The 18754-nt window shown below is 38.1% G+C and overlaps 1 protein-coding gene across 1 annotated transcript in view; it reads left to right on the top strand.

Moving 5' to 3' along the window:
• The window catches only part of Glrb (glycine receptor beta), a 68190-nt gene that overhangs the window by 14059 nt on the left and 35377 nt on the right, over nucleotides 1-18754 (top strand). Inside the window, exon 2 of the mRNA XM_059264750.1 lies at nucleotides 17491-17597. Coding sequence (XP_059120733.1) covers nucleotides 17491-17597 — 107 coding nt within the window. The remainder of the gene's footprint in view (nucleotides 1-17490; nucleotides 17598-18754) is intronic.

Below are 18754 nucleotides of genomic sequence, written 5' to 3'. Positions count from 1 at the left end.
GATAAATGAATTTCCTTTCTTTATAAAGTACTCATATTCAGCTATGTTTATAGTAAAAGAGTACATTAATACAATTACTTATATTTCATTTTAATTAAATATTAGCATTTATATGAACACAAATTATGTATTTAACATAAAGGAACATTTGTATTTTCTGCTAGAAATGCCATGGAAGGCAGTTAAAAGTTATAAAAAAATAATGAAAAGTGTATCAAAAAATAAAAATGGGACTATTAGTTATGACTGAAACACTAAGGACTAGGAACAAACCAATAGATCTCAGACACTGCATAGCAATGGTAGGAGTCATATCTCTTCTGTAAGCAGTGAGGATAAATAAAGGAAACCTGGCTTGGTGGCTTTCACTCAGAATCTCTTCTTTGAGCTTTGTTAGGGCTGAGGAGACCAGGGGAGACAGTGTTCATGGAAGCCCTGAGTGCCATTGCATCTCTACAAAGTGACCATGGAGCTATAAGGAAAGTACATTCCCTCCTGTATGACACTGAGAGGTACATGGAGGAAGAACTGTGCCTACCTCTGGTGTTCTGGGGCCTCATGGTAGACTGTTATCAATTCTTGCTGAGAACTCTGAAGCAGTTGTGGCTGAGGCCTGGGGGCCATGGGATAGAGACAGGGACTGTGTGAACTGGGGAGGATTTCTGCTGGGAAAGGGAATATTGACTACTCAGGTATGGATCATAGGAGGGAGAAGAGAGCTGAGAGAGATGGAAAGAACATGGATTGGTGAGTTTAGAGAAAGAAACAAAAGCAGTTTTTTGCCAAGAATTTAGGAGGGGGCTGGAGTCCAACAGCACCAATGTGAGTTGTGGACTGGGGTCAAGCAAGAGCTGAAACTGGAGAACAGTGGAAGCCCTTTCTTGGGAGCTGATGGAGAAGAATTGCTCTGAGCTTGAGGTAAGCCTGGGCTGTATAGTGCCACAAGAAAACAGCAAACAAAGAAACAGAATTTTCAAAGAGAGAATCTGAGAAATCCACAAAGTCTAGATTAGTAAGTCAGAGGCCAGCAAACCTGGCCATGGCAGAGCCAATGCTCTTCCCCCTCGCTGTCTCAGGGCCTGGCTGGGGAAGTGGGAAGTTGGGAGCTTTTCACCCAGCGTCCAGTTGTGTTACCAGGACTGGACATGTCACATATGTAGTGACAATTTTGAATGATAGGACAGTGCCAGAAGGCAGTTTTCATTTTCTGAAGGTGACTGAAAATGTTAGAAAAGTTGCTGGAGATTCCATCACATGTGCTGGGAAGTACTAATATACAAAAATATTAGGATATGCTGTGGAGGGGTAGAGTTTCTTTTTAAGGATTCCTGTGGGTTGCAATTTATTCAATCTAAAGTGACGTTTATATTTGTAAGCAATAATTCATAGAGACAGAAAGGGCTATCTTTCTTTTTCTGTGTTGAAAAGAGATAGGTAATCCAGTATTCAGAAGAACGTCTGTATTTGCTTCCCTGTTCTGTAATGGGGTTTGTACATCATTGTTCCCATAAGCCTGCAGGGGTTATAATGAAGATAGTAATTCAAAGGAAATAGCTTTCTTGTCTCTGTTAACAAACTATTTGCACATAGGATCTTACACAAGAGAAAGTGACAAAGTCATGGTAACAGAACCAGGTTAGGTGTTAGGGGTGGCCTTGGGCTTCTCTACTGGGTTCCTGACAGGAACAAAAGCCCCTTTATCTAAATGATTTGTGGTGTCCCTGAAGTGGCTTCTTCAAAGAGCTTTGAAGTTTAAATTATTTATTTCTCAATTTCCCTGCTTTAGTTCTTTTAAAAATTGGCTTGTAGTGGCAAAGAAAATATTTCCTTTCAAAACTCAGTCCCATCAACTTTTAGAGAATAGTGGAATTAAAGTGGGGATTTGGGGGAGAAAGAAGATATGTGAATATATATCATGTATTTATATAAGAAGGGAAATGCTCTGCATATTTGCTCAAGTAAATCACATATCCGTGACTTTCTTGTAGTTGAGAGTAAATTGTGAATGTCTGTCATTTTCCAAACAGCTGTTGTTTTCTTTTCCTTTCCACAGGACACAAAACAGGCACCTGGGATTGTTCATCTCACAGCATCATTACTGATCTAGGTTCTTTATTATGTTGTCACAGTTCATTCCAGAGACAGATCTTTTGTGAATTGGTTTTCTGCAGTTATCTTCTCTGTTTACAGAGAGACTCAGAGAGGCAGATACCAAGTATTTAGAGCTAAAGTGCACTTGTCAACTGTAAGTCGTCAGGCCCCCAGACAGACAGCCAGGCCTGCTTGACCCATTAGAGAGTGAAGCTATATATCAACTTTGTTTCTCCTCCTCTGCCCTTTCCTCTCCTCTCTATCCCTCCCTTCCTCCTGTCCCATCCTCCCGTTCCATCCTTCCCTTCCCTCCCCTAAACTGAGATGGACAAGGTGCAGAGTGAGAGTCTTTGGAGCATTCAGTCCTTTCTTTGTCTTCTTGTTTTTGAGACAAGTGCTGCTAAGCGCCTAGGCTGGGCTGAACTCACCATTATCTTACCTCCTGCTCTCAAGTATTGGGATAGCAAGCCTGTCACCATATTTGGCTTATTTACTTTGCTTTTTTTTCTGTCAGAAGAGAGCAAGCTTGCCTTTGATATACAGTTAGGAAATCTTAGAATGATATGTTGTATCACACCATGAAGCACAACAGATAATCATATGCAATTGGAAAAGAAACAATTAACACATATTACCTAGCATAAGAATTGAACAGTTACATTCTTGTATTTTTTTACTGGATAATAGACATTGCATGTATATTACAAATATTAGCTTGCAAATTATATTAGTGACTCTATTTTCATGTTTATATTTGTTTTATATGTTTAATCATTTTCTCGGTGTGTATGTACGTATAGCGTATAAATGCAGGACCCCAGAGAGGGCATCTGATCCCCTGAAACTGCAGTCATAAACCATTGTGAGCCACCGTGTGAATATTGGGAACCGAACCTGAGTCCTCTGGAAGAGCGGCCAGTGCCATCTCTCCAGTTTCAGATTTTGATGGATTGTACAGTTTGGTGCCAAAATTTACCTGATTGATCTTTTCACTGTTCTAGAGACCAGTTAAAATAGTCAGCAAAGCATGCAGATAGCTATGGTGCAGTTCTGTGACATTTAGATATGTACAAGTTCCATTTTCTGAGAATTCTCCTGTCTTCTTCTCACCGAATGAGCACTGATGTTTCAGATATGTGCTTTTGCACCTGGCTTTATGTGGGTTCTGGTGAGTTCGGGTCTTCATGCCTGAGCCACCCCTCTGGGACATTGTCATTTTATGGACAGAAAGACTCATTTTGTTAAATTCTTCTCTGGACCTAATCTCCTGTGATAGTATTTTATGGCTTTATATGGTTCAAGCAACTTGATGCATGTGTGCAAAGAGTAGAGAGTCAGAAATGAGTAAGCACTACATCGTGTTTCTGTTCTGGGAACGTCCCTTCTGGTTGTGCTGAAATAGAGTGTAAATTCCTATGAGCAGTAAGTGCCCCATTGTCCTGTAGAGAGTGAGAACTAGGCTTCTCTGAGTTTTGACACCCCTTAGCCTGCTTCTTTCCGTTGCCCCACCTTGAGCCCTTCTCGGGTTTAGTGCTCATTACTCCACTGCTTCCTTCCATAAGAGCTGCTATTCAGGTTTTATGAATGAGGGAGATAATGGGCTACTGGTCATTATATACCTGGCATATTTCATTTGACACAGTGATCTCCAGTTCAATCTGAACTGCTGTAGGGGATGGGAATTCATTCTTTACTTATAGGTGACTAATAGGCTATCATGTGTACATATTATAGATACCATGTATATGTACATATACATATGACCTATTATATATGTGCTTCCTTTTTTATTCTTCCATTGAAAGTTGCCTGGATGGATCCTGGACTTTGACTGCTGTACATAGTATAGCAATATAGATGGGGCTGCCAGTATCTCTTTGATAAAGTGATTTTATTTCCCTTGGGTATATATGTTGGGACTTCTGAATCATATGCTAAATATATTATTTTTTAAAGGAATTTCTAAACTCTTTTCTATAATGTCTGTAGTGAAATCTTTGTCAACACTGTATGAGTTCCCTACTAACCATGTTCTTGTAAGCATTTTAGTGTATTAACTTTTTGACACTAACCGCTGAAGAACTTTTTTTTTAAAAAACAAAGGCTGATTTATTACTATCTCTTTCACTGTTGATGCCTCTGCACTCTGCACAATATTTCCCTCTACTCTCAGGTCAGGAGGATCCGTCTGTTTTGGTTTAGTCTTGTAGAAGCTTTGTTGTTTCATGGCACAGTTTGCTCTGTGATCCTTCTTCTACCCTGCTTTGACTCAGGCAGCCTGCACTTTTAGCGTCTGTCTGTGAAATCATTGCCAAGAGCAATGTCATGAGGACTTTCTCCTGTGTTTTCTTTTGAAGTTTGAGATCGTGTGCTTAAGCTTTTAATGAATTTTGATTGGATTTTTGTGTGAGCCAGCAGGAAAACATCCAGTGTCTTTCGTTCCCTTGTAGATGTCTGGCTTTGCTAACACCATTTGTTAAATGCAGTGTTTTCTGCTCATTGTGCATTCTTCCTCGCTGACTTACTGAAGATCACTTGGCCATTTATGCTGCATTTATTTCTGGTTCTCTTCAGTTGCATTGGCCTATAATATTTTAACTACTGAAATTTTGGTATGTATTTTAGGAGAAACACATAGACACACAAAAGAACACTCTCTAGCCACAGCAATGAGAATATTAAGTAGAGAAGTTTCAGGTTGGTACATATCAAATTACTGAAGAGTTTCAAAAGGAGAAGCCTCTGGTAAAATGGATATGAAATATGAAATATTCTTTGAGGAGAATCAGACCTTAAAAACTCACCCATTAATCACTGGGCAAAGTTTCATACTCTAGCTCTTCTTATAGGCTATCTCCATGCAGTTGTCCATAATAAGTTCCATTAATACACCTTTTGCTTTGTAATGTATTTTTAAGTTAGGAAATGTTATACTTTCTTAAACATGATCTTTCAAATGTTCGATTGTTTTCTTTCTATGATGCTGTCTTCTTTGCTAACAACATTGGATTGAGAGTGACTTAGATTCATAAAACGTATCTCTGGGTGTGTCTGAGGGTGTTTTCAGAGAGGAGTTACTACGTGAGGATGCTATTCTCTGTATGTGGGCAGTACAATCCCATAGGTCAGGAGTCTTGAAGGAATAATTGGCAAGACAGAGGAAGGAAGGGGACTATTGCAGGATGTCCTCCATTTCTTGGCTTTCTAGGCAGCTCTGCACATCCACCCTCCATGCCATGGTCTTCTGAAACTTGTGAAGCCATGAGCTCAGAGAAATCTTTCTTAAACTGTATCATTTAGATGTTTGCCCCAGCATCAGAGTCTTTATTGATTCCTCAGGAATTTTTGAATTGTTTGTGATGTATTCCTATAACAATTTTCATCAGGTTTTTTAGTTTTTTGGTTGTTTTAGAGATAGGATCTCATGTATTCCTTGCTGTCCTCAAACTTGCTGTTTAGTCAAGAATGACCAAGATTTTAGATCCTCCTGTCTTCACCTCCCATATTTGAGAATAAGGGAAGTTATGACACTATGTCCTATTTATGCAGGGCTGGAAATTGAACCCAGAATGAGCTATCACCTAAGCCTCTGGCATGAAAATTTTGATAGGTGATTGCTTTTCATTTTATATCCTTATGGGAAGTGTGGACATTTTAATTGTATTGTCTTTTCACCCATAAACTGGGCTATCTTTCTATTTGTTGGTGTCTTTGATACTTGAATTTCTTTACAGTTGTTAATGTACAAATATTTTATTCCTTTATCATGGATAAAGTTATTTCTAAATATCTTACTCTTTCTGATGCTGTTGTAAATACAGTAATTATCCAAATTTCAATTTTGTAGTTTATTATTTACACACACATGTATATATGTATATATATACATATTTATATGTATATAATGTAAGTGATTTGTTCAGTTAATACTGTTTCCTGCAGAGTTACGTTCTCAATTCTAGTAGGATGTTTGTGCAAATATGTGACAATGTACAGATGCTAAGGAATTCTACACATAGGACTGTGTTAACTGCAAACAGAGACATGCAATTCTGAATTTGGATTCATTTTACTCATCTAATGACTCTCTAGGACTTCTGGTAAATGTTGAGCAGATTTACTAAGAGAACATCTTGCTTTGTTCTTGATCTTAGTGTAACAGCTTCCATTTTTTTTTTTAACCATAAAATGTGATGTTAGATGTGAACTTTTCCTTTATGGCCTTTATTATAGAGAGATGGTTTCCTTTCTACTTCTAGTTTCTTGATTGTTTTTAAAAATCAGAAGTAATTTAAAATTATTTAAGATTACTTTTATGCACCTATTGCTATGATTCTATGGATTTTACCTACATTTCTGTTGATAATGAATGATGTATAACAGTAATATTCAAATGTTGAGCTGTCCTCACACCTTACACATAAATTCCAGTGGGCCATGGCATATGACTATTGAAGGTTCTATTGAATTGTTTTCCTAGTCTTTGTTAAGAATGCTTGCTTGTGAGGGACATTGGCTTGTAGTTTCTTATGTGTGTTGTCGGCTTTAGTATCAGGGTCACGTTGTCCTCATAAATTCCTTGGAAGTGCTCCCCCCTTTCAGTGTTTGGGCAGATTGTGACAAGTACTGGCTTTAATTTGTTTTTAGCTGTTCAGTAGAATTCTCCAGTGAAGTCATCTCTTCCTGGGATTTTTTTAAACCATTCTCTTTATTAGTTAAAGATCATGTTAAACTTTTATTTCTGTATGAGAAAGTCTTGGAATGTTCTGAGTTAATCCATCTGTGGGGATCTAGTGATTCATCAACATTTTTTATCAGCCTCCTCCCTGTTTTGATATCAATTGTAGTGTCTCTCCTTTCAAGTCAGACTTCATTCTTTATTTGTTTGTTTATTTATTTATTTATTTATTTATTTATTTATTTTTCGAGAAAGGGTTTCTCTGCGTAGCTTTGTGCCTTTCCTGGATCTCACTCTGTAGACCAGGCTGGCCTCGAACTCACAGAGATCTGCCTGGCTCTGCCTCCCGAGTGCTGGGCTTAAAGGTGTGTGCTACCACTGCCCAGCTTATTTAGATTTTGTTCGTTTATTTCTTTGCTATTCTAGAGTTGTGTCAATTTTGATTATATTTTCAAAGCACTGTTTTCATATTTCTCTAATCCTTATTTCATTTTCTTCTCACTTTTGTTTTATTTTGTTCTTTATCAGATAATTGACATATGTATATTTTGATAGCACTTGTTCAAGTTTTATCATGTTCTTTTTAATGGGTCCCATGAATCTGTATTGGTATCTGTGTAGCAGAAACTACCTCTACCCTTCCTTGCTTTGTTTGCTGACGTCATGCAAGAGAGGTCCTTGTTTAGCCAAGTTTTTCACTGTTCTGCAGGTGCAAAACCTTCATGCTAGTGCGAAACCATGGTGTTTGTTCTCTGTGCTTGCCAAGTATGTTAGGCCAGAAGCTAGTCCTTCAGCTCTTAGAAAAAATTGAAAGCTGAATCTGTGTCCTTCCCTCTTTGGAAGAATTGAGCTTGTTGTTATATTTGCTTGCCCTATGTTGAGTTAGGGGAGGTCTGGTGTTTAGTCCTAACTCTTGTTCAAATGACCACTTTCTAGTCTGTCACTTTCAGTGACTTAGGTACGCTGGATCAGTGCTATGAGGCAGATGACTTAACATCTAGTCCCTTGGGAGCTCCAGAAATTATTATTTTGTTAGATGTGTAATTCAGATGTTCCCTACTGAGATCAAGCCAAGTCTGAGTTTTATTGCTTATGCTTTTCTGGGTTATGGAGAGTGTTTGCATGCTAGTTCCCAGGAATACTTTCCCCCTTGTATCTCAGAAGACACTACGCTATAAAGGGACCCATCAGTTTTCTAAGATAAAGTGCCAGGCTCTCAGGTACACGAACAGATCAGGACACTAGATACCTGACCTGGTCTAATTCCCTTGTTTCACAGGGAGATGATGATCCAAAAATTCCCTGCTGACCATGTCTGTGCTAGGATGAGAACTATGAAAGTATTTTTCTCATTTTCCTACTGGACACATTATGGATGGTTTCTCAGAGGCCTGAGATACAGGAGAACCTCAACTAGCTGCAAAGTTTTTCTAGTTGCCATGAACTTGTGTGTCAACATGGGGAAGAAGAACCAGGCTTTCTTTCTTTTCATTTTAGGTGGGCACAGTGGTGCATGCCTATCTTCCTAGTCTAAGAGTGGTTAGGTAGGTGGCTAAGATAGAAGGATTGTGAGTTTGAGACTAACCTAGGCAACAGAGTGAGATACTCACCTCAAAAAACCAAACAAACAATTGAATAAAACCCAAAATTATTTCATGCTTTAAAAAATAAAGAAACAAACAAAAAAGCAGAACTCTCTTTATTAGAAAGATACAGATAGTAGCTATAAATAAGAGAAATAAAGTATTTTTTGTAGGAGCACTTGTTATAAGTAGTTTCATGTTTTACGTGTGAATATGATGCCTGTAACCATTTTACTTATCTGAAAAAGTGTACACGGTATTACTACCTTATTATTGCATATTAGCATTTCATTATGGAGAGCTGAAGAAACTGCTAATCCAATAGCAGTGATAACGCTGTCACATTTTAGGGCCTTTTCCTGAACATGTTTATTTATAGTGTAGAAATCTGCAAGAATGGCCACCTGAGTTCAAATCTCTAAAACCCACATTAAAAAAAATTACACGTGGTAACATGAACCTGTAATACCAAAGCTTGGAGACGAAGACAGTAGTATTGTGAGGCTTCACTGTCAGGCACCCTAATCCATTGCTGATCTTTGGAATCAGTGAGAATCAATCTCTCTCCTTCTCTGTTTCCCTCTTCCCCTTCCTCCCCTCCCCTACTATGTATAGTTGGAAAGTGATACCAGAAGATATCCAGTGTCGACATGTGATCTCCACACATGTAGGTAGGCATGCATGGTCATGTACCTCTGCACACATATGCATACACTACACACACACACACACACACACACACACACACACACACACACACAAACACTTCACACACATCTAATCCAGTCCTTTTCACAAAGCCCAGGGTTCTTTTGAGGTCTCTTCAAGTACTTCATAAAAAAAATAGATAGAAATATTATTTTCTCACCAGCAGGGTCCCTTCATTTTTTTTATTGATGATCAAATAGTATGGATAATTGTTTGGGCTAGATGGATAGCAAAAGCTACTGACATTTAAGCCTGATGTTCATAGGGAGACATAGAGGGCAGCTGCCTGCCAGGGGCTAAATTATCTCCTGGGTTTAAAGATGTGTCTTACATTTGTTCTGGAAAAAAAAAAAAACAAGGCTAATGTCTGAGAACTGCCCTGTCAACTCTTCTTTTCTCGCCCTTGAAACATTTCTCACATGCTTTGAGACCATGTTTTTTATCCTGAATATTTGTGGAATCATTTCTTGGTCTCCACCCTGAGGCAGTAGATGGCATGGAGGTTAGCTTAGTATCCTTTGCTTTAGGAAACGCCAAGTTCCCAGTGAAAGCTCTTCAGTTGTTTTACATTTAAAAACTTATTTTTCATTATTGTGTGTGCTCGTGATGTGTCTGGGGACATGCATGCCGCCGCATCACATGTGTAAAAGTCAGAGAGCAATTTTGTTGATTGAGTTATCTCCTTCCACCTCTGTGTGGATTCCAGGATTTGAACTCAAGTCACCAGGCTTGAGAAGCAAGTGCCTCTGTTCTCTGAGCCATCTCACCGATCCATTCCTTGTTCTTACGTTTTCATTTCTTATACTTAGCAAACTATCTGCATTTTTTTCCTTTTCTTTTGCTTGGAGAAATCTTCCAGGCAGGTGTGTGCCATTTTACAGCTGTGTTTTCCAGAGTGTGAAGTTGATAAGGTTATTGTGGAACGATAGGCACTTCCTTAGCAGCTGTTAGTGCTTTGATGTAGCAGAAGCCCACGGAAGAACAAGGTCCAATGGCACTTTCACACTCACTATCCTTTGAAGACCTTTTATAAGTGTGTTAATCACTGGGGTCAAGACATCATAACTCCCTGTTTTTAATTTCTGAATTACCCGATAGACTAGGATACTGACAAGTGGACTGTGGCACTGCTTCTGAGATGAACGCTGACTGATCACAGCCTCATGTGGCCCCTCCTCCTTGGCACACTGTTTAAAGGCTACCAGGGAGGTCTCTGTCCTTCTTTTAAAAACCTTTGACTTTTAAGCCGGGCGGTGGTGGTGCACACCTTTAATCCCAGCACTCGGGAGGCAGAGGCAGGCAGATTTCTGTGAGTTGGAGGCCAGCCTGGGCTACCAGGTGAGCTCCAGGAAAGGCACAAAGCTACACAGAGAAACCCTGTCTCAAAAAACAAAAAAAAAATTTTTTTTCACTTTTAATGCATAATATTTTAATACTCTGGATGGGAGATATTGGGAGATTATGAATATCATTGGGTCTCAGTACTTCAAGACATTTAGCAGTTTTGTAGACAACACCAGTTTTTGTTTTTTTTTTGTTTTTTTTTAATGTGGCTCAGAGTATCAATGTGATGTTGACAGTTTGTGATGTTGATTGTTGGTCTGGTCTAAAGATGCCAGAAATTAATTTTGCCAATAGTTTATCAAAAGCTCCTCCATCGAAGTCAGTGAGCCCAACTGATTATTGATGGCTCCTTTTTCCTCTGACTAAATCAGATGAATATGATGTCAAGAGATTTATCGACTGATTTTCGTCCTGACCTGACACAGTTCCTATAGAGAGGTCATGACTGTGAAGTTACAAGACTTGGTTTCTAGGTACATAATCTTTTTTTTCTTTCTTTTCAGTAAGTCTTTAAACAGATGGATGAGAAATTTCCAACCATTCTGTAACTGGATGAGGCATGCTCTGTAAGGGTCAAGCTTTCTCCATTAACAAATACCAGCTGCTGGTGCTTTTCATTTCCATCTCTGGCACTTGTGAATTTCTTAACCCCTGCATTTCCTAGAAGCTTCACAGTTCTAAGTAAACACTAAATATTCTCTTAAACACCTATAGGTTTGCTCTTTAATTCTGAGCTTGAAGTCATTTCTACAGTTGCTTAAACACAATGTAGGTGGTCAGTGCTTTTCAGGAGAAATACCCCCACAGGCTCAGGCATTTGGACACTTGATCCCCAGTTGATACCACTGTTCGGAGAGGTGATGGGGAAAGGTATGTCACTGGGGTGGAGTTGAAGAGTTTAAAGCCCCTTCCAGCACAGTCTCTTCTTCCTGGTGCGATATCTCAGCTTCCAGTTCCTGTCACCATCCCTGCCACTAGCTCCTGTGCCTCCCTGCTGTCTCCCTGGAATCATACGCCAAAATAAACTCTTCTATAAGCTGCCTTGGTCATGGTGTTTTATCAGAGTAACAGAATAGAAATGAATACAAGATCCATGTGTATGATGACCCTGCATGAAGAAATTTGTATTGACACTATTCCATCATGTCTCTGTGTGGAGGCCACGTCTTAGCCTCTGCAGAGTGGGTGACTAGGCCATCATCCCCTGCAAACTTGAATGGCTATGAACTGCATATGGAAACCTTGCCCCATCTCACTTCTAGGGTCATGAAGAGGAAGGTACAGGTGCCCTGCTCAAGTGCATGCCTATTACTGCAGCTCCCCACCCTAGGAGGCTGAAGCTATCCATTCTCTGGGTGTGCTAATCACAGTGTAGTGCCAAGAAAAGGGAAGCTCTCTCAGTTGGTCTGGGAAGATCAAAGGAACACAGCAGGGCCTGGAGGATTGCTCTTCAGTGGCCCTCTCACCAAAACTCTCTCTCATTCACATCCAGGGAGACCACCTGGCTTCTCAGGCTCAGCTGCATCCTGTGAGTAGCAGTCCTGTGTCAGCCATAGCTCCAAAGATCCACGTCTTGAGTCCACTTTTCCCTTTATGGCCACATGACTCCTATTTCACCATCCTAGCATCACTAAGACTTCTCAGTAGTTAGATGAATTATTTTACTCCATCTTCTCACCAAATGCTGTTCTGTCTATCTCCATCTTGTCTCAGCCTCTCCACGGAAACACAGGTCTCACTAAATCCTGTGTGGACCCTTCGTTTCTCATCTTAACCTCTCTTAGTGTCATCTGGCCAATTTATCAAACTCTGCTAATAAAATCTTTCTGTGTGTACGTTGTTGGAGCCACACACTTCTGGGCTTTTCTCAATGTTGACTCACCGTCTCTCCTAAGGCATCTGTGGTGTGAGAAGCTGTTTGGATCCGTGGTACAGTCAACACAGAATTACTGGACATGTTTATCGAAAACTAGTTTTGAATAACATTTTCATGTCAGAATGATGAGCGTGTATGTTTGATTCTCAAAATGCATAGCCAGTATACAGTAATGCGCACAGCACATAGCAAATACTCAAAAATCGCTAAATGAAATAAATAATAATTAAACGAGGAGAAATTTAGCATTTTAGTCACTGTATATCTAAGATTTTATTGTTTTTCTTTAAGGAAGTATAATGTATTAGTATTTTTATTTTTTCCTTCTGCTATTACAACCTATTTGAGACTCCTTAATATCTTAGAAAAGAAGATTTTATTTAACTCATAGTTTGGAAGCTAAAAGCCAAGGATTGTGCAGTCATTTTTATTTTCCCTGCAGTGATCGTCTATTTGACTGTGGTCGAGTGAGACAAACACCAGAAATTTTGGAGCAGGGGTTGGGGTGGGGTGGGGGGCTCACTTGGTGAGGCAGGATGTAGCATGCTGACATATTTTGTTTTTCAGATCATTCCGGCCTGGCCATTAGGAGCCCTGTGTGATGGCTTTCCAGAGCCCATCCTTGAACAGTTTTTCATCATTGTGAATTTATTATTTGTTTGTAAACACTTCCTCATTTTCAGTCCCTGCAACACATCCACCCCCTTTGAAGAACTCTTCCATCAATCTGTAAGAGAAAGCGGCCTTCTTAAAATCCTGACCACTATCACTGCTGCCATTATTTGTAGTTGCCGTGTTGTCTTTGATATGGCTTCTTTCTTGTAAAGACAGGCAACTATCTGCCAGCTCTTTGTCCTGGTGCTTGGGAAGGCATAATCTAAGCATAGGAGTTGGAATCCCCTGCTGTCTGATTCTGTAAGAGACAGTTTCATAATCTATGTTCCGTAGGTTCAAGACCCTGAACTATGCTTGTGTTCCATTTTCAGAACTGTATAGCTTTCTTTCATCTGATTTTCGTGAGCATCTCACCCAACAAAGAGGAGAAACACCACAGCCTATGCCTTCCTGTGCTTCCTTCTTCCTTCATATGTGTGCTTTTGTGCTTGAATTAGGGCATGTGCAGGTTCCTCACTCTGACAGTGCTCTCAGCCTGAGAAACTCTGTACCATTGCTGCTGCATTTCTACACTGTAAAAAAATTAAGCAATCCTTTGGATATAGAATTGTGGTTTGAGGACAACTGAGGCAATATGCTCATGTGTGTCTGTTTTAGACTGATCAGTTAGAGTTGTCATGTAATGATAAGATTATTTTACATTAAATGGGAGGGGAAGCCTCTGTTTAGAAAGAGATTTCTGTATTTTTCTTTGTGTGCTAAAAAGCATTACATCATACAGCCATATAGCCTGATGCATTCTTTGCATAACTTTCCATGTTAGTAATGACATTGGTTCAAGTTTAGACAAGTGAACAATACAGGAATGGTTGTAAAAAGGCTTATATGTTATGTTATATAAGAAAGCATTCCCTATTCATTTGATCACTTTGCCTGAGTGAGTTATTTCCTTAATCTCATATTTCTAAAGAAATAAATCTTGTTTTGCAATATACTGGAATTGTTGATAGCCTGAAATACAATATTCACATGGATAAAACATTCAAAATCTTAACAATGTACTGCTGAAGCAGTTACTAATTGTGTTTCATTTAAAATTATTAATAACACACTTTGCAAATTATGTATATGTGTGTGTACGTGTATATGTGAATGTGTGTTTCTATATAAACAATCAAATATGCTGTATGCATATTTCATTTTGTCTTTTGGAGAAAGTAGCTGCAGCCATATGTTCCCCTGCCCCAAATCAATAGAGAATATTTTTATGTGATTTTAATATTGGTATGCTAAAACATATGATTACTATTTTATATGAAGGGGAAAATCTTCTTAAGTTATACCTGTGAATATAAACTACTTGTGATTTCTTTACATTTTAAAAGGTTTCTGAATTTCTAACATAGGAAAGATGAAGCTTTTATTAAATATTCAGGTCAAGTTGTATTGACACAAATAAGGGGAAAAACAGTGCTGAAAAAGATTCGATGTATCTCTTGGTGTGTGTGTGTGTGTATGTATGTATGTTTATACTTGATTTTTTTTCAAGTGATACTGATTGCATTTGTTAAAATACAACAATTAATTTAACTGTAAGGAAAAATGAAAGCATTTGGGAGCAGCTACAGTGTGACACTAATAAAGTTCAGAGGAGGCTAAGTCTTATTTTTAGTACTGACTTAGAAAAAATGGTTAGTAAGAACAATAGAACCCTGGGTGGAGCATAGGTAGCTTGAAGTATGGATGGTGCTCACAGAAACTATAGAAAGGTGTTTCTTTGCAACAGTAGAAACATCAGACATCTACAAACACACACTATAGAACCAAAGGTCTGAAGCATGTTTTACCTTTGAAAAAATGAGGACTGGAGACGTCATTGTGAAATTCCTAATTGACCAGTTTCAATCGGCATGATGGTGGGGCTCCTCCTGCCTCCTTACACAGCAAGGCTACCCAAAGTAACCCGATATTGAGAAGTTATCTTTCCTTGTTCTGTTTCTGTCTCTTACAAAGAAAGTAACAGTGGTTGGTGACCAGTTCTTATTGTTTCTTTTTGCTTGTTCTCTCTCTCTCTCTCTCTCTCTCTCTCTCTCTCTCTCTCTCTCTCTCTCTCTCTCTCTCTCTCTCTCTCAGTGTGAGCACTTACAATATTAAAGTCAAATGTTGCCATTTGGCTTGGATGATGGCAATGAGAAGGTAGATAATATTCCACCTACACCATGCCAGGCTTTCCATGGCATGGGAAGTCAGTTAGGAAATGTGACCAAGCTTTAAATTTTTAAGTATTTTACTACTGTTTTCATTATTATTTTTCTGGAACTGCTGATAAAAGTATCATCAAATTTGATTAACCTGTCAGATTGGGCCACTCATCACCAATCTGTTTTTTTCTCTCTCAACTGAAAAATAGCCTTCTCTTATATAAGTATCTTTTTCTCTTTAATCAAGCAATAATATGTTTGACAGTGAGAGACTGAAATGGACATATCAGTCAGTTCTCCACTACCCATGTCATATTGGAACATTGGTCTGAGCCAGTCAGGGCAGGTGGAAAGTGTTCAATCCTGCTTGCTTAATGTTAGTACAGGGAACTGCAGGTCAGAAGCCATGGGTCTCTTAGTAATCTTGGTTTCTGTATTGTACCTACTTGGTACTCTATAAATAGATATGGACGAAAGCTACAACATTGTCCTCTAATGCTGCATTTATTAGCTTGTATTACCTGGAATATCATTGCATGGTTGAGACAAATTTTTAGAAAAGGAATAAAGGTCCAGGCAATTTTAAAGACAATGTAGGTTTAGATTGGTACAATTAGAAAGAGGATTTACAATGTGGGATGATGGAACTGATTCTGTATGAGTGAATAGAGGAAGGGCACAGTTTGATAGTGAGAGGGCTGGAATTTGGATTCAATTGACCCAGTTTTTGAGGAAGGAAAAACAAAATGTCCTGAAAGTTCCAAACTATACAATTAGAGTTAATTGTCTTCATAACCTCTTTTCTTTGCTCGGAAGGAATGTAATTGTAAAGGATTTTATATCAAGAGACACAATAATAGCTGTCCTTAATTGATTCAATAAAGGTATATTTCATAATTAATTCCATTTTCCTTCCTTGAATGAGAAAATCGATGGATAGGATTGAACACTAATTTGCATCCTAATATCCAGTTTCTCCTCATACTCTCCTTCTCCTTAGAGTGTCTGATCTTTGGATAAGGGACGACAATTGGCTCTAAGGAAGTTACAGTTTTACTTGCAGTGAAATAGAAAATCTCATTACCAATGCTCAGATCCCTGGAGGTGCGATATTGGAGTTGATAAGGCCATGAGAAGCAATTTTAAAAAATCTATGCAAGCTCTTGCACTTTGGGAAATTTAACTAATTGCTTTTCATCTGTTGCTTAATATGTTGCACTCAGAATCATTTCTATCTGAAAGAATTGTCTATAACAACTCATAGTCATTTTAGCTCTTCCATACACTTGTGTTGTCTTACATTTCATCTCTAGTGGCCTCCTTGTGTCACAGCAGAAATGGCTAGTAGGTGTTTAAGTTGTGATAAAAAATCAAGCAAGTTGCATCAAAGTTTGCTTCACACAAATTAATGTCATGTATCACCACATCAGTACATATTAGACAATGCCAGATGTTGTCTCTTTTTAATCTATCTTGTGGTCATTATGGAGTTCTATGTTTGTTACTGGGTTAATGACTGTCTGAAAAAAACTTCATGGGTGGTACAACACAAAAAACAGAAAAAACATATTTCCCCTTGGTTACCAAGGAAGTTCCTTTTGTAAAATATGCTCTTAAACTGTCAATGTAGTCATGACTCATTATTCAGAAGTAATAGCAAAATGACATATAGTTAATAATTAGTTAACAGTAAAATACAAAAACATGGCAGTCTATTCTCTTCTAAATAAAGAGTGTATGACTAATATATACAGAAAATAAGCAGTAGTTTTGTGTTGGTGATTTGTTTGTTTCATTGATCTGACATTAGAAAGACTTCTTTTAACCCATTTCTACCCTGGATGACCATTAATTAATTTTGAAGGGAAAAATGTTATTGTTACTTGAGAATAACATTTTATAAATAGCATGATTGTCTTGTGGATACTTAACTAGTCTATAAATAGCATGATTGTCTCTCTGGCCACATTAGCTTTCAACATTTACATTCCTCTTTGCTTCTGTACAAGCTAATGGTGTGCATTGTTCAAAAAACCTGTTCTTTGCTATCTCACTGACTTGTGCACATTTGATTGTAGATTGTGTTGCTTAAAGACAAGTAAGAAATCTGCTTAGTTCTATTGACTATGAGGTAAACTGGATAGTGGTTTTATGTTACTGCTTCATGCAGTTAGTAAAATTAATGCTAAGATATTTGTTTTTTTCTTATTTTTATACAAATGACTTTGGCTTTGACAGCGTTTTGTAACTCTTTATTTACTTCTACTTGGAAAATCTCAGTGGAGTTGTGTGTTTGTCTTAAGGAAACCAAACTTGTTCTCCTGAGGAAAATGGCCTCTTTCTCTTGCTATTTATTAATACTTACCAGCTTTTTCTCTGTCTTCTTTCATGCAGTCAGCAGTCACCAGAGGACCTTGCACGTGTGCCCCCCAACTCCACCAGCAATATCTTGAACAGGCTGCTGGTCAGTTATGATCCCAGGATAAGACCAAACTTCAAAGGTTTGTTGTCTCTCTGCCCTCCCAATCCCCTTCAATCTTTATAGTTTAAAACTTAATTCTACCTATATAGTACTGTGTTTATAATGTACAAAAGAATAAGATTTCAACATTTAAAAGTCCTGTTGTGTGCTTAGGGTCAGAGATATTTAATGCTTAAGATACATTTTAGTTGTTAAGAAAAAAAATCATTCTAATAGTTTTATACAGTTACCAGTTGAAAAAGGGAAAAGGTGTATCCTGTGAATTAATAGGCTGACCTCTGAGATGGATTTTATAAGTACTATATGTCCCTAATCTTAGTGATTTAAAGTTCAGGCTCTGGACATTGATGTGGTATTCATTAATAGACATAACAGTTAATAATTTTAGAACAACCATTTACTCTGGAAAAAGGAGCAGTTCTGATTGTATATAAATTCTCTCTTTTATTAGTATTTCTTATTTATAAAAAAAAATACTTTCTTCTTTTGCTGAAAAAAAATGGCCAACTTGTTTTTTTAAACGCATTAACTTTATGAGTAAAGATTTCCAGAGCAAAAGCTATTATTTCAGCAAGATATTACCACTTGTCACAGTTTTTAAGGGAAAATACAGCCATTCTTAAAATAAAAACCTTTATGACATGGTTGCATTTTTCATTACCAAGTTTTCAAAAAAAAAATCTTCTTGATAAATTCAGAAACTCTGCGTGAAGCATGTCCTCTGGAAGACTGTAATCCTTATTGTTGGGAAAGGCCAGACATTAATGTACATCAGATTAGCATTATAAGGCTCGATATTTTTTTCCCCTTTGCAGAAAAAAAGGTCTGCAGCTGCTTCTAGTCAACTAGGGTTCTACAGCTATGTTGTAAAAACAGGGATTTTGTTCATTACCAGAGCCTATTCAGTCATTCTCCATAGCAGCCGCAGTCAGGGTTGTCACATGCCTACCATGCATTGATTCACACCTGTTTCTCATCAGCACTGCTTACAAGGCTAAAGGCGAAATTCACATGTTCCCTTTGATAGGCACAATGGGTTAGAAAAGAAAGAAAATTGCAACATTATACTTCGGTTCTCACTCCATGAACTTTCAAATTATTTTCCAACAGGTCAGACAGAAATCTTTATAATGGCTCCTTTTTAAGTCTGATTAGCTTTGTGCTTTCATGAAATAA

Source organism: Peromyscus eremicus, chromosome 6 (genome assembly GCF_949786415.1).
Source record: "Peromyscus eremicus chromosome 6, PerEre_H2_v1, whole genome shotgun sequence".
Taxonomy (NCBI): Eukaryota; Metazoa; Chordata; class Mammalia; order Rodentia; family Cricetidae; genus Peromyscus; species Peromyscus eremicus.
The sequence above is the reverse complement of the archived record's forward strand: the minus strand, read 5'-3'. Positions and strand labels throughout refer to the sequence as shown.